The 14,546-nt window shown below is 40.0% G+C and overlaps 1 protein-coding gene across 1 annotated transcript in view; it reads right to left on the bottom strand.

Moving 5' to 3' along the window:
• Window positions 1-14,546, bottom strand: part of PITPNC1 (phosphatidylinositol transfer protein cytoplasmic 1) — a 71,548-nt gene that overhangs the window by 13,584 nt on the left and 43,418 nt on the right. The window contains exons 5-6 of the mRNA XM_048965426.1: window positions 14,404-14,475; window positions 5,368-5,463 (exon numbers count right to left, since the gene is read on the bottom strand). Of these exons, the coding sequence (XP_048821383.1) occupies window positions 5,368-5,463; window positions 14,404-14,475 (168 nt within the window). The remainder of the gene's footprint in view (window positions 1-5,367; window positions 5,464-14,403; window positions 14,476-14,546) is intronic.

The raw sequence follows: 14,546 nt of genomic DNA, 5'->3' as shown, positions 1-14,546 counted from the left end.
TACTTTATTTCTTTTTTATAAAGCTAACACAGCTGACAAATGGATTCATAATGGAAATCCTTCTTTGGTTGGCGATCTCCAAACAATCCAATTACTGCAATGCAGTCCATCCACGATATCACTTCGAGTTCCAGATCCTTTTAAGAGTGCACAGAGATGGCACCTTTACTTCCTTTAATCACGTCCATTTTTCTAGAAGGACATGCTGTACAGTCACAAACTGGCTGGACAGTTTCAGGCAAAGAGGCAGGCAGCCATGGACAGTCTGAACTTGTATCTAATAGCTTTAATGGAAATTCCTATCTTTCAGAAAACATTAAGATATTGGTACTAAAAAACTGCAAACAGATGAACGAAAGCCAGGAAAAAAAAAAGAAAAAAAAAAAGAATTCACAGAAATAGATTTGCAGACAGTTGTATGCAAGTCCAAGATGTTAAGGATGTCACTGAGAGCTTGCTCACGTGAGCTGCAACTCGATTCAGTGGGAGCTGCACGTAAGGATGGGTCAGGCTGAGCAGCACAGCGTGAGATACGTGGCCACATTAAGCAGAGGGAACTGCAGAGTCTGATCTCTTGGCCATTTGCTCAAAGGACACAGATGTTTCACAGAGGAGAGCCATCATAAGTAAAACTAACACAAATGGCCTTTTAACCCAGATGCTAAAAAATGAAGTGCTTAAAAGCAGTCTCAGAGTATTACAGAAAGACACAAATTCTGGCCCAGAAATTTGTGATGCTATGGTTCATACAAGAAAGTATTCAGGGGAAGAATTTCTACATATTTACTTATGTTTATACCCTTCCTGGACCTCTGCACATCCCAAGCCACAAAGACCTTTGATGTGACCAGGACTGCTAACCTTATGATGTTCATTATCTGATTTCATTGAAAACTTGGACCTGGAATGATTTTATGTGCCTAACTCATTGCTTTGCAGTGTTAGGTTAAGATTTACAGCAAAGAAACCTTTCTTCTTAAAAAAAAAAAGCACCCAAATAGCCTCAATTCACTTCTTTTCTCTCATTTTGTCTACTAGTAAAATCCTCAGTCTGTTTTAAATGTAATGGCATAGCAAAAATCTTTCTGTTTAAATAACCTTCCTGTGCTTTTATCAGACCCAGTTTATTAGGAAAGCCCATCTGGCAAATCCTTTTGCTGAAGAGGGGCAAACCCTACTCTGTATTTGCAATGCATTATTGCCAGGTGCAGAGAGATTTAAAAACAGCACTTCTGCTAACATAGCAGAAACAGCATTACCTGTGAGCTGGGCTTATTTGAGAATAAAACACATCTACAGTGAAATAAAATAAAAGCCACAGCATGATGGGCATGGCTTCAAACACAGCACTTTCCCAGTGCTTCTTACTGAGGCCTTGCCTGGCAGTCTGTGGCAGCACACTGACTGCTGGGATTCCATTATTTTGTATTTAGCATTTATTTACTCGGAGCACCTTGGGAACTGCAGATGTCATGGGCAGCAGATGAGGGACTGTAACCTGTTTTCCAGGAGGCAAACACTAATGTGGAGATGTGGCACTGGCTTGTGGTAATGCCTTTTCAGGCTTACAGCTGAAATCTTATTTTTTTCTTAAGGTTATATACTTAAATTTGTTGCTTACAGGAATATAACTCCAAAATCTTAATGAGTATACTTGTCATTAATGCTGAGACATCAGCATCGTGATTTGAAGACCCCAGACACAGATTCATTTTTTTTCCTATCACAAAATATTCCACTAAAATACTTTCAAAGTTCAGTCCCTCTTTATTTCCCCACTTTAAGCTGACGATGATTTTATTTGATCTTGAATTTCAGAACCATTCCTTCATGATTTTAATACATGTGATCTGGCACTTCACCACCCAGCTACAGTGGTCAGGGTTTGGATTTCAGCTTACACAGCTTAGTGCTCCAGAAAGATGTGCTGATGTGAAGACACTCCTGCAGAGATTGGTGAGGAGCCACTTTTTAAATACGTTTTCTTGATTTCCATAAAAAGATGTTTTCTGTGAGAAACAGCAAATCCTTCAGAACTGTGATTACCAGGACGGTTCTGATGCTAAAATATGATAATCCAGTCAGCCTTTCTGTGAGCTCACAACTGACGTTAGTCAGTAAAAGAACATTTTCATTTGTTTTGTTTGTGCCCCGTGCTGAACTGCAGCACTGAAATGTTACTCACAGTGGGGACTGCAGCATCTGCATTGTATCAGCTACCACAACTTTCTGATGAGCGACATGACAAACTTTGTTATCCACAAAGCACTGGAGAGCAGTAAGCAGGACCCACTGCAGTGCAGTTAAAGTCAAACAAGTCAGCAACTGAGGAAGAAAACTGCAGCAGCTGTATGAAATCTTTTTATTTGCAGGTAACTAAAGGTGTTTATTGCGAGTGTCCAACGCTCAACTGTTTTGTTATAAACGGGAAATGAAACACTGCTCCTACATTCAAGTTCTCAGAACTGGCAAAGAACACGTTGCTCAGTATCTTATGTCTACAGGAGAAGTTTCATTTCGGTGAATGATTCACTGGAGGCCATCTCTCACCCCTCAGCAAAGCTCAGATTTGTTCTTTTCTATAATTCAGATAAACACATAGGCGTATATGGGGAATATGTGATAGCTGGTGATACTTATTCACTGATGTTGAAGTCACAAGGAAATAAGACAGATCCTCCTACCTGTAAGCTTCTTCATTCTTTATAAAGACATACACAATTCTGTACTCAATGCGGCCATGTACATGCAGATTTGGAAACTTGACTTCTAAACACCTTAAAACTTTCTGGGATTTTAGGGCCACGGTCACAAAAAAAAAGCTGTATTTAAGATGTGGGAGAAGTGGTAAGGACTTTGGCTGTAACTTAGTGATTAAGTTTATAGATAGTCATTAAGTCATCTGCTTTGGGATATCTGCATCTGTTCAGTCACACCTCCTCCAGTCTTCCAAAAGGACAACACTTCTGGCAGCTGAAGTCAGTCTGCCTCCATAGATGACAGAACAGGACTCTGCCTGTCTGTAACTGCTAACAAACTGCCCTCCACATCATTGTTCACCTGTCGATTTCAGCCCTTTGGTGCAGGCACTGATGGAAAAACCCTCCATTCCTAAGGGAATCAAATCACTCAGATGATTCTGGTCAAGATATTACTGAGGACTAGCAGCAGAGGTTCCTTTAAAGTATTCCTTAATGCAACAGCAACCCCTATTAAGCCTCCATTAACTCCATCTTTGGCTATGCAGTGTGATGCTAGGTGTCCCTTGGACATCTCATGAACCTCCTGCAGTAACAGGACATAAAATAAATTCAGAGCTTATTTCTAGAAGGTGCTAAGGATGCTGACCCTGATACAGACTTGCTTAATTTTAAGCATGTGAAAGAGCCACTGTAATGAAGAGATTACTACCATGCCTGAAATTAAAACCATCCTCATTGGTCGTTCTGGATTAGAATCAGAACATTTATCCAGTGGGATCTAATTCTTAAATCCTGAGGATTGTACTCCACATTTAATCTTCAACATATCAATTCAGATTAAATCACGCAGAACCAGCCAAATTATTGTTATTAGTGTAATTAAAATACTTTTTGGTTATCTCTGAAACTGTTATTTGGAAAATACAGAGCATTTCTCATTTACATAGAGTTACTTTTTTAATACTGCTCTGATTAAAAACAGACAGAAATGACATTTAAAATAATTAAAGACCTTCTTACAGTCCCTAAATTATGTAAAAGACCTCAGAGAAAAGGGAATTTGGCTTCACGTTCATCATATGGCAATATAAAGTACAGTTAGTAAACTTCACAAGATTCGGAATGCAGCTACCATTAGTTCAGTACACAGTTAAAGGCTGAGGTGATTTCATCTCTTTGTATGAAATATGAATTCTGAAACAGAATTTGGAAGCCATGGGTACAGAGAAAACAACAGATGCTGGTCTATTTTTGTTGTTTAAAATCATACAGAAAATTCCATTTTGCTTGGAATAAGGTCTCTGAATTTGTCTCTGAAGTACAACACACAGACTAGAATTCTTTTCTCCCACTGAAGCTGTTTTTCTACATCATTAGATACATCATACGAAAATAAGGTTTAATACTTGGCTACTAAAGACAGGAAAGCTGAAAAGCTGGATGTTACCTTCCTATTTGCAACGTGTAAAAGTGCACACGCTGAGGTGAAAAATCTGACATGATTTCTTTAAAACAGAGTCAAATGCTGATGTTTTCAGTCATTCCTGAACAGAACCAGCAGACCAGGGAGTTCAGATGAGATGATGGGACCAATAGGCTGGTTCATGAGGTGTTACATAATTTTGGGTACGTAACAGATGGGTTTTATAATCCAAGAAAACTAATAAAATTGCTTCTCATTCTACTGTAGACCCAATTTTCTTTTATGACCAGGACGTAAAATCTGCAGTGGGCCCTATAAATAGAAGATAACACGTACCCAACTATTTTTGTCTGAAAAGCATGGCTCCTATGGCATAGAAACATACTCTTTGGCAAGTCTTCATTTTCTAACCTAAAAATGACTGTGTAATCTCACATTGTATAGTCAAACAGCTGCCACACTCGTTGCCAGCTATGAACATGTACTTGGCTTCAGAGGCAAACCGTGCCTCCAAAATGAAATGCAAGCAGAGATCCGATCATTTCTCTCCAGTTACTTGTTCTGAACCACCATTTTCCAGCACTGATATTAAAACATTGAGATCTCATCTCCATTGGCATGGTTGTTACTGATTTCAGAACAGTTAATTGCATTGACCTAAAAGAAGCAGTCTGTCAAATGTACACAAGAGCAATTTTCAGGGGAATTTTAAGTGAGCGAACGTGCTGGTTTGCCACTGATGCTTTTTAGCAGGCTCACTCCATTATGCAGTGTGCTTCAGTCCCTCCTGGTCTCATGTCACAGTTGCCCCTGAGCAATGTGCATCAACCCTACTCTCCCTGCATGTCTGCTCTTTGCTTGGGGCTCAGACACTTCACGGGGCATTACTTTGGGGTGGAAAGCAAATTAGGAAACCAGTAATGTTTAAAACTTCTCAGAGCTGCAAACACTTCAGTGAGCTTCACGATTTAAAGACAAATCCTATTCCACTGTGCATGAAAAGGTCTGGTACTGGTCACAAATCGACCAGGATACAAAAGCATTTCAAGAGGTTGAGAAGTCATCTGAAGATCCGTAAATCAAAGAGCCAAGCAGCCTAGACTGAGAGTTTGCTACCAGCTTCCCATCCAATCAAAAGCTTCTAAAATACCGACCATGGAAATTTCACATCAAAATACAACTGTTTTGACTCCAATCAAGGCTTTACTGCAGCTCTGAACATTCCTTCACTTTGCCTCTTACCTCTGATTCCTTGTAATAGCGCTCAGGAATTTCATCACTGGCAATATCAATGAAGCAGACTTCTCGTTCCAGATCTTTAGCTTCATTGTCAAAAATCTGCAAGAGTGAAAGAAACGTAACACTACCAGAGCACAGTCAGAAAATCCACCTGGAACAACGGCTGTAAACCTCCTTCAGTAACCTGTGCAACAGAACGCTTTGATTTCCACTTGCACAGATGCTGCAACAAAACACTACAATGTTTGTGTGGACACAGTTACTTTCTGCAGCCATCGCAGGCACACAGCATGAGCAAGCAGGCAAAGGGAAGAAAATGGATGTTATCAAAATCATGCATAAGTAATGTGCTTCTAGGCACGATCAGCACCATACATTTTGGAAATACTAGGCACTTGCATCTGCAGCACAGAACAGTTCTGTGCCTCTGTCCATAATTTAATTATTCAGGTACACTGGTGACCCATGAGACGTATGCTTTGTGTGCAGTACATTTCCACTCAGGATTCTGGGACTTGGAAATACTGACTAGTTAAAAGACCATCAGGAATCAGTGCCACAGAATTCAGGGAAGTTGCGTACGCTGTCAGTACCAGGCTAATAATGTGTTTTTCCCTTTGGGGCACAATGTTCTTTGACTTGTGTTTCTGGAAGCATAAATATTATATTTTTCCTTTCTTTTTCAAATAAATGCAGTGAACACTTCATTTCATCCTAGAGGAACAGTTAAAAATACAAAATGCCAACACCCATGCAATAACCAGAACACTTCTTTGGTACTTCTGAAAGCAACAGAGTCTCCCATACAAAGCATTCAAACAAACCAGCGTACAAGCTGTAAGAAGAATACTGCTCAGGAAATCACTGTTCAAATAAATGAACAGCTAAAATTTGATTCTACAGTTCTAATTGGTAATTAAAGTGATTTCGTCTTTCACTACTGAAATGTAACAAGCACTGAATGCTTACTGGACTGGATATGAAATGTTAGAATATTTGAAACCGCAGAACAGAACAAAGGGAAACTGTGGACTGCTTCTATCTGCATGCTTATTTTACATCCCCAAGCCCTGCTTTGTTCTGCAAAAAAATGAAGTTATTTGAACGAAGTTTGAGCTGAAACATTTTCCCTTCATAGTGCTCTTTCATAGTACTGAGGTATTACTTTAAATAGGCATTACATCTCATGTATGTAAGTTGCTTTGTGCTTCCTTGTTTTTCCTCAGTGAACTCAGATATATGGAGCAGTATCTTGCAGAAATCAGCTCAGCTATTTCTGAACCAAGATGCACTCCACCGTATGCTCTGAGCTTCAAATAATGGAAATTTCCCTTAAATGGGCATCACCGGCCAGCATAAGGCCTGAATCAGGACAGAGCTGAAATAACTCTAGAACTTGTAAGCAGCTGCATAACTTTGCACGTTTGCAAGTCCTAAAGTGGAACTGTTGCCCAGCATCTCACCTGAAGACACTTGGAGCCCTGCTCCATCGCAGGCTCGATCCACACACTGCACCTCTAAGTAACACAGTTCTACAGCGTTTTTCTCTCTTTAAGGCACTTTGACAGAAGTGGAGCTGACAGATGCCTTTGCCAATCTGTCAAAATCAGGAGGAATTTTTCAGCTATTTCAGCTATGCCTTATTTGCTGCTTAGGCCATCCCTGACCAAGTCCTCCATTCCGAAAGTCTGCTGAATGACACTCTCACTTCTCTTTGCTGGCAAAAGCTGTTGTCTAATCGTCTGTGCCTCTTCCTTTCTTAGATTGTCCTTGCAAGATCTGCAGACAGATTTAATCTTTTCATTCTATCAGCAGTAGAAAATAAGAAGTAATTAGAGAACACGACTGATTTCTTTCTTAGCTGTAATTCTCTTATTGCATCTCCGAGCCACATAATCTGGGATTCTCTCAAAACCTGCAGGGAGGATTGGTTTATTGCGCTGGTGATCAAAGTAAGTAGAGAAATTTAGAAGTTTTAAGGGAAAAGATTAAAAGCCATGAGAAGAAGCATAAGGCTCCCAATCTGTGCAACTGTATTTGCAAATGCGCAGAAAATGAATGGTGAGAACAGTCTGTGTCCCTAATATGATGATGAAGAAAGGCAGAATATTAAATATTGTATGGGCAAAAATTGGACAGGCTTTGTATTTGGGAGCCAGATAATTAACTGAGATTGAAATACACAATCAAATGAAAAACAGTCAGGCTGAAGTCCTTTTGGCTGTTGGGGATTGGTTTTTTTTGTTTGTGACAGCTTCTTTAAAACAGAAGAACACTTACATGCTTCCACTTCCTAAGAGGAATGAAAACTAATGAAGAGAACCCTTTGGATTAAATCACCTACAGAACGACAAAAAGTGGAAGAGAGGCCTTAAACAGGTCATCTCAGCAACTGTCAAGTTGTTCCTTTTGGGGAAAATCAAAACAAAACAAAACACAAACACCAACCCCATCCCCTGAAAAACTAGCAGATGATCCTAAGAAGGATCACTCAAGGCCACTGCAACAAATAAGAGCTGCTGCATTTATATTTCTTTACCTACAAAAACGTGTCCTACCACATACTTCGCTGTAACTTCTCCTTGCCTTGCAGCCAAAGCCAGAACAGAAAGCCAGGTTGTAAGATGATGGTAAATCAACAGCAAATTCAATATATTTTCCTGCAAGCTCCATTGCTATTTTTCCTATTTTCATCTTCAGGCTGAATTGCTGGCTTCCATCTCCTTCACATGCAGCTGATCCAAGAGTTAACTCTCATGGACAATCACTGCGGCTAACCTGGCTAGACTATAAATAGCGAAGGCCAGACTCTGCTGCATCCTACAGACACTCTGGCAAACTCCTCATCTACACTGCTAGGACTCCCAGGGTCAAATCTGTGCTTGCTTGGCTTGGCTTTGTTCCATAATGTATGATTCTCTCTTGCTATGGGTTTTGTTTTTTGTCATTGAGAGTAGACAAGGTACCAGCTGGAATTGCTGTGTACTGCACATTTTTTATTTTTATTTTTGCTTATAATTCAGACACAAGGAGGCTGTGGTCAGAAGACTGTAATAAGGCAGAGAATTTGCATTTTAAACACTATTGAAAAGGACAGAAAATTTCCTATGGAAACAGTTAAACAGGGCAACACTGAAGTACAGACAAGTCATCAGAAAAGAAACTGATAGAGCAGCCTGTATAGAAAACCCAGTATTCTACAGCTGTGAGATTGAAAACTGGTGTGCCTTTATCTGGAATATACTTTTCCCATCTCTCATGAGGTTTTGGGTGACAGATCTCTACGTCCTCTTGCTTGCTATGTTAGACCCAGGCAGTTGGCCACTGCTGAGAAATGCAGTGAAGGCAGAGAAATCAAATGGGTAATGGCTAAAAAGGTTTTCTTCCAAAAAAGCAGAGCACTTCTAAAAGAATTACAGGCAGATAACATGGTAGCAAACATTATCATCATCCCAGGTCCTATGTCATCAGACACCCATACCCATCTACACACAAACAAAGCCAAAGTGATGGCATTGCTCAATACACAGCATGTAAATGCAGCTTCCTGAGATGTGAATTTCAATCCTAAATCAAATTCCCTCTTAGAAAGCATTCTTCTCTACCTCTGTATTCTGTCGTGTTGCTAACAAAGCCAACAGCCATCCCAACAATGCTGTAACTCAGCTTGCCTACATTTGGACAGTAGAAGATCCTAGCAGGACAGCAGACTATGACACGAGAAGCACAACAGTACCTTTATGCTTTGTAATTTAAAATTACATTAGATTTGCCTCCTGACTTTCTTACTATTGTATTAATTGCAAAGTCATCCAGCTCAAAAAACCAACCAAACGAAAGGAATAAACCCAGCATGTGGCTGGGAGGCTCCCCCAACTTAGGTGCATATAGGCATTTGCATTAAATATTTACATAAGAAATGAAAATATTTTTTCATGCAGATATTGGTATTTCTCAGAATGTTCATAACGTTCTCTCTATTTTAGCCCACCCCAGCAATGCAGTCTATCCATGCAGCTTGTCACCTCACCAATTCCTCAATACTTGCAAGTGCCTTCTGTGAGCAGAACACATCCCTATTCCTCATTAACAGGATGGTTTAAATCTAGCTTTTATGGTTTATGAATAGTTATATGTTTAATTGCAGCAAGGACTGCAAGAGTAAGCTTCTATATTTTCCTCTTTAAAAAGGGAAAATCTGGCACAAAGCTCCTCTCCCCCTTGAAATTCTGATCTCTTTAAATTGCCATCACCAGAACTACTGGCAAGGATCCCATTTGTCAATGCAGCACCCTTGAGCAGCCGTTGTCACCTGGTCCACTTAGCTCTCATTTCTTAAGCAAAATTTGGCCTAAAATAGTTATCATAATAAACAGTCTACTTAGAACTTGTGTGTGTGTGTGTAACTTTCCTGTAAATTCTGTTCAAAACCCAGTACCAAAATCCATTAATTTGCTTTTGAGATTTACTTTGGCAAGGATTACTGAAATTGACCCATTTCAACCTCATTGCTGCCTAACATCATGTGGCACACAGAACTGAGAGCAATTCTTCTATGGGAAAAGACTGAACCTCTCCCTGACAGCAGTAAATTTGGCTGATGGAACAGCATGGGAATATCACTGCCTGCCGGTCGGGAACTCACAAAGGCAGTTCTGTATTTATAAGCAGCCGTGCTCCCAGCTTGTTTTTTTAATCTCCATGTCACGACTCCTCCATTATTTCATCTTTTATAAAATATCTAATTTAGATTTGTACTTTTTGAATGGAGAAATGCAGTTTTACATCATTGCACCATAGCAGCCATAGCTACTTTGTGTTTTGTTTTCATTGCAAACTACACAGGAGATAAACACATTCACAGTACCATAATGGAGAACAAGCCCAGACAAATAAAATTACCCCCTCAAATGACCCCAGCTTTGACTGCAACCTATTCTGCACTGATATCTAAAAGGTCTCTGTGAAATTTCCAGATGATGACCTGCAGTTCAGTGAGCCTAAGCCAGGGCACAGCAGAACCCATTTCAGCTGCATTCGGTGCTTCATGGCAGCGTCCTTAACAGTGAATTTGCATTTAATTTACACGTGCTATACTCAAGTTTGCTATAACCTAGTTTTGTGGTACTAAGATAGGAAACAAAAATGGGGGAAAAAAAACATCCTAAGCAGAGCCAAACTAGATACAGCTTTTCTTCTTCGGCAGAGAAATTTATTTAAAATAGACAAAAATATATGGATTGAGTGAACTGTTTCAGAGCATTCAGAAAGAAGCACTAAGGATGAAGCATACTAACACTGAATATCGCTCACTTCTAGGACAGCAGAATTAGAACTCGCTGTCAAGAAGTGACTTCCTAACAGTGAATGATGGCACTGCAGTGCACAGGGATGGCACGCCAGGTGATCCCAGCTGTAACCTCGCTGCTTGCAGCATGCTCAGCTATTACTGTGTCAGGAGATGCTGGTGTTCATTTACAGCTACGTGGAGTGCAGAACTGCCCCTTGTTTCCATCTGGCACGCGGTCACTCAGACACACGTTTTCCATGCTTATCTTTGTAAGGCAAAAAACAAATGGATGATCTATTTTCATCAACACAATTATTGCTGTAACTCCGATGACTTTTTCAGCATTGCTGAGACGCTTCCAGGAATGCAGCCCACTGATACTCATACACTGTCATTCTGAAGAGCAACTCTACCTCAAAATATTTGCTCCACAAAATTACTACCCCTAAGGAAGTTATTCTTGCTAATACACGTCACGTCCTTTTTAACAACAGGAGGACTCTAATTTAAGACAAACTGTTATTATTTTTTTCAATAAGAACCAGCCACTCCATTTTTCAGAGCAAAATTTCATGCTACAAAGAGTAAGGCTCTTTAAGTTTTCCCTTACTGACAACAACAGGATCATTTTTACAAATGTACTTTCTTGCTTTCCTCAGACGCTGTCAGATGGCAAAACTCATTGCCCAAGTATCAGCAGAAAGAACTGTTACTAAAGAAACACAAACAATGAAGCATAAGGAACCTTCTGCAACAAGCAGGGAACAGGAATGTCGCTGTGCTTCAGTGATGTGCTTGGAGAGCAATGCCTTCACTGCACGTCCATGAGAACTACAGACTGGTCATGCAGTCACTGATGCTTCATCTAAGTAAAGGGTTTTATTGTCCACTGCTCTTTTTAGCAACGTGCACATTTGTGCAAAACTAACAGATCAAAATGATGGAGCTTACAGAGCACAGGGAATAGCTTCAAATGATGTCAAAATTCAAGACAAAAATCAAGTTACAAAGCAGGCATCGTCTTCCCTGAGTTTCTTCTATCAAGACAGCTGGGAAGAAAAATCAGGAGGGCATTTGCATCAAGATATATTGCAGTAATTAGGTAGAATCTTACCAGACAATGCAGCGTATTAAATAAAATAATAATATCATAGCCTCCCAAAGGACAACAGCAAACTGAGAACATTTGTATTACTTTCTTCTACTAATCAATATAATTAGCTTTAGTATCCTTATACCTAATGATTGCTTTCTACAATCGATATCTACTTTATTAGATACCTTGGAAATGAAGAAAAATCAGAATTCAAAGATTTAAAAAAACCTGCATGATCAGAAACCCCCAGACAATGTTTAGTTCCAATCAGACCCACATCGCCCCCATTAAGTTCATTCACCACATTTTGCCCGCAACTGCAAAATTTACAGATGTACTGTTTTGATTCTTTGTTTACCAGCCAAGACTGATAGTTGCAGCGTCCATTTCTGTAGATACACTGTGGGTCTTTGTATTGCATTTCCCTGTTGCTTTCTGACAGGTCAGACATAGTGAAATCCAATCTAAACTTGTCTGATATGAAAGAAAGATACACACTGCATCTTCTTAAGCCCACAGGCTCCAAGGGGCTCAGCAAGGTCTCTGTATTTACAAATCTTCCAGCACCTCAGCACTGTACCAACCACATCTGCACCAGCAGATAAATGTCACTGGATCAACAGAAAAATATGTAGATCATTTGTAGATTGATGTGTTGTGTTCACACCAATGCATAACATAGCTATGGGCATTAAAAGTCATGGAATTGAGGGCTGGAATACAGTCCTCAGACTTTTTCCACCACCTCACTTCAGTAAAGGTCAATGAAAGCAGCTCATCTTGGCAGGTATTCGCCTAGGCTGTGACTCAGGTCGTAAATGTGATTTAACATCACTCCTTTGGTACTCTGGTAACGACTACATTTTGAAGAGCTGAATTCAAAGAACAGATACTTTTTCATTTACATGATCTGAGCATGCTATTTCTGTGCAAATTTCTTCTTAAATTCACTGGCTGGGACTATTCAGGACTTGAATCATAGTATTTTAGCTACAAAACTGACACACTAAAAAAATCTGAAACTTCCCTGGTTAAACAGCTTCAGTTCTTCCTGTCAGGCATCAGTACAGAATGTGTCTTCTCACTGCTGATATTATAATGTACCAGAACAGTAATCTAAACCCTCCTGAAACCAAAGGTGTGGGCTTGCTTTGAATTAAAAAGGGCTGCCAAAAAGTAGAAGTGAAGATTAAAAAGTGCATAAATTACATAATGCAAAGCTCACATAGTTTGTAATGTAACACATTTTTTTCTTTTCTCTCCCCCTCTCACTGATCTCAACCTGGCCCACACTAGCACTGACTGCAAGTAGTTGGTATCTGGTGGCTGTGATCTGTGTTATCATTGGGAAAGCTTCTGTATGCCAAAACGTTATTCGAACTGTAATTCAAAGTAGGTGCAGATCAGGTACTCATTAAAAAATTACTTATTATGAGATTGCTCAAAGACTTCCTAGTCAGGAGGTCTATTCCCCAATGCCTGACAGTGCGCCAGAGGCATGTGGATTGCACTCCTCATAATACACTTCAAGTCCTGGTTACACCTGAAGTGGTTGGATAATTGCACTTGATGGCCTTTGTAGATCCCTTCCAACTGAATAATTCTATTCTAAAATTATATCTTGTTCTTTTACACATAACTGTGCTGCCATAAGCAGTGCAAGAGATGTCAGCTTTGCTAACAGGGGCCCAAGGCAGTTGGGAGCTGGAAAGCACAACATTTGTCCCTTGAGCAGCTTTACTAAGGTTCATCTCTGGACACAGAAAGTGCCTGTGCCTCAGATCCCTGTAAAATCTGCTCTACTGACTTTGAAGCACTCCTTCATCAGGCCGCTGTTACAGACCAATTTTTCAGATATTTCAAACAGTATTTCACACTTACAAGCTTCTTCCCACAAGTCTGCAACAAATGGTTGTTTAAGGCATGCCAAAATCAAACACACAAGAATGTATTTGTCTATTCATCCAGCTGTATCTAACTTTATTCTTTTCTTGCAAGTTGACCCTGCTTTGCTCCCTGTCAGAGAACCAAACTCTGAGTGCCCTCTTCTCTTATTCCCACTCTGCATTCCTGCCCAGCAGCTGCTGGTTACTCATTCTCACCCTTCTCCTACAGTTCTGTACTTAATTATCCTTTCCATTTCTAAGCTCTCATTCTGAGAACTTCCTAACTTGCCAACACATCACCTCAATGTTGGTCCCTGATGTTGCTTTGTTGAGATCTTTCCTGTCTGGTCGTTAAGTTTCCTGCTTGCTCCTCATACCAGCTCTTGCAAATTCAACCCCCTTTGCTCAGGTAGACAGAACATACTGTGAAATGGATGAACTAGAACACAACTTAAAACAGGAACAAAATAAAGAAATACTTCCTTCCTTTACCACTAATGTTCACAGGAGCTGAAGTGACATACATAAATTACATTGTGTTCAGAAAAATAACAGGTAGACACAAAGGAAGCTGTGTGCATGAATCTTCCATCGTGGTGCTATAGGTAACCACCTCCCGAGCTGACAAGTTGCTCACCAACAGCACACCCAGCTAGGAGTGAAGATACAAACCTGAGAAGGCCTCTTGCTCCGACTGAAATGCCCAGAGACGGACCGTGATTACCTAGAAGAATTACATTTAATTTTGCAGAAGTCATCCTACTTACGCTGTCATTGCTTCCTTTGTTGTCCTCATACTTTGTCTCTATGTGAATGGAGAACTTAGGCAAAAATGAACACTGTAACAAAAGAGAAATGCGTTTGACATGATAAAAATATGCTGTGTTTCATCAACTGACACATTCAGAAC

This window comes from Lagopus muta, chromosome 18, assembly GCF_023343835.1.
Source record: "Lagopus muta isolate bLagMut1 chromosome 18, bLagMut1 primary, whole genome shotgun sequence".
In the NCBI taxonomy this organism is placed as follows: domain Eukaryota; kingdom Metazoa; phylum Chordata; class Aves; order Galliformes; family Phasianidae; genus Lagopus; species Lagopus muta.
Note: the sequence above shows the minus strand (reverse complement) of the source record. Positions and strands in the feature narration are given on the sequence as shown.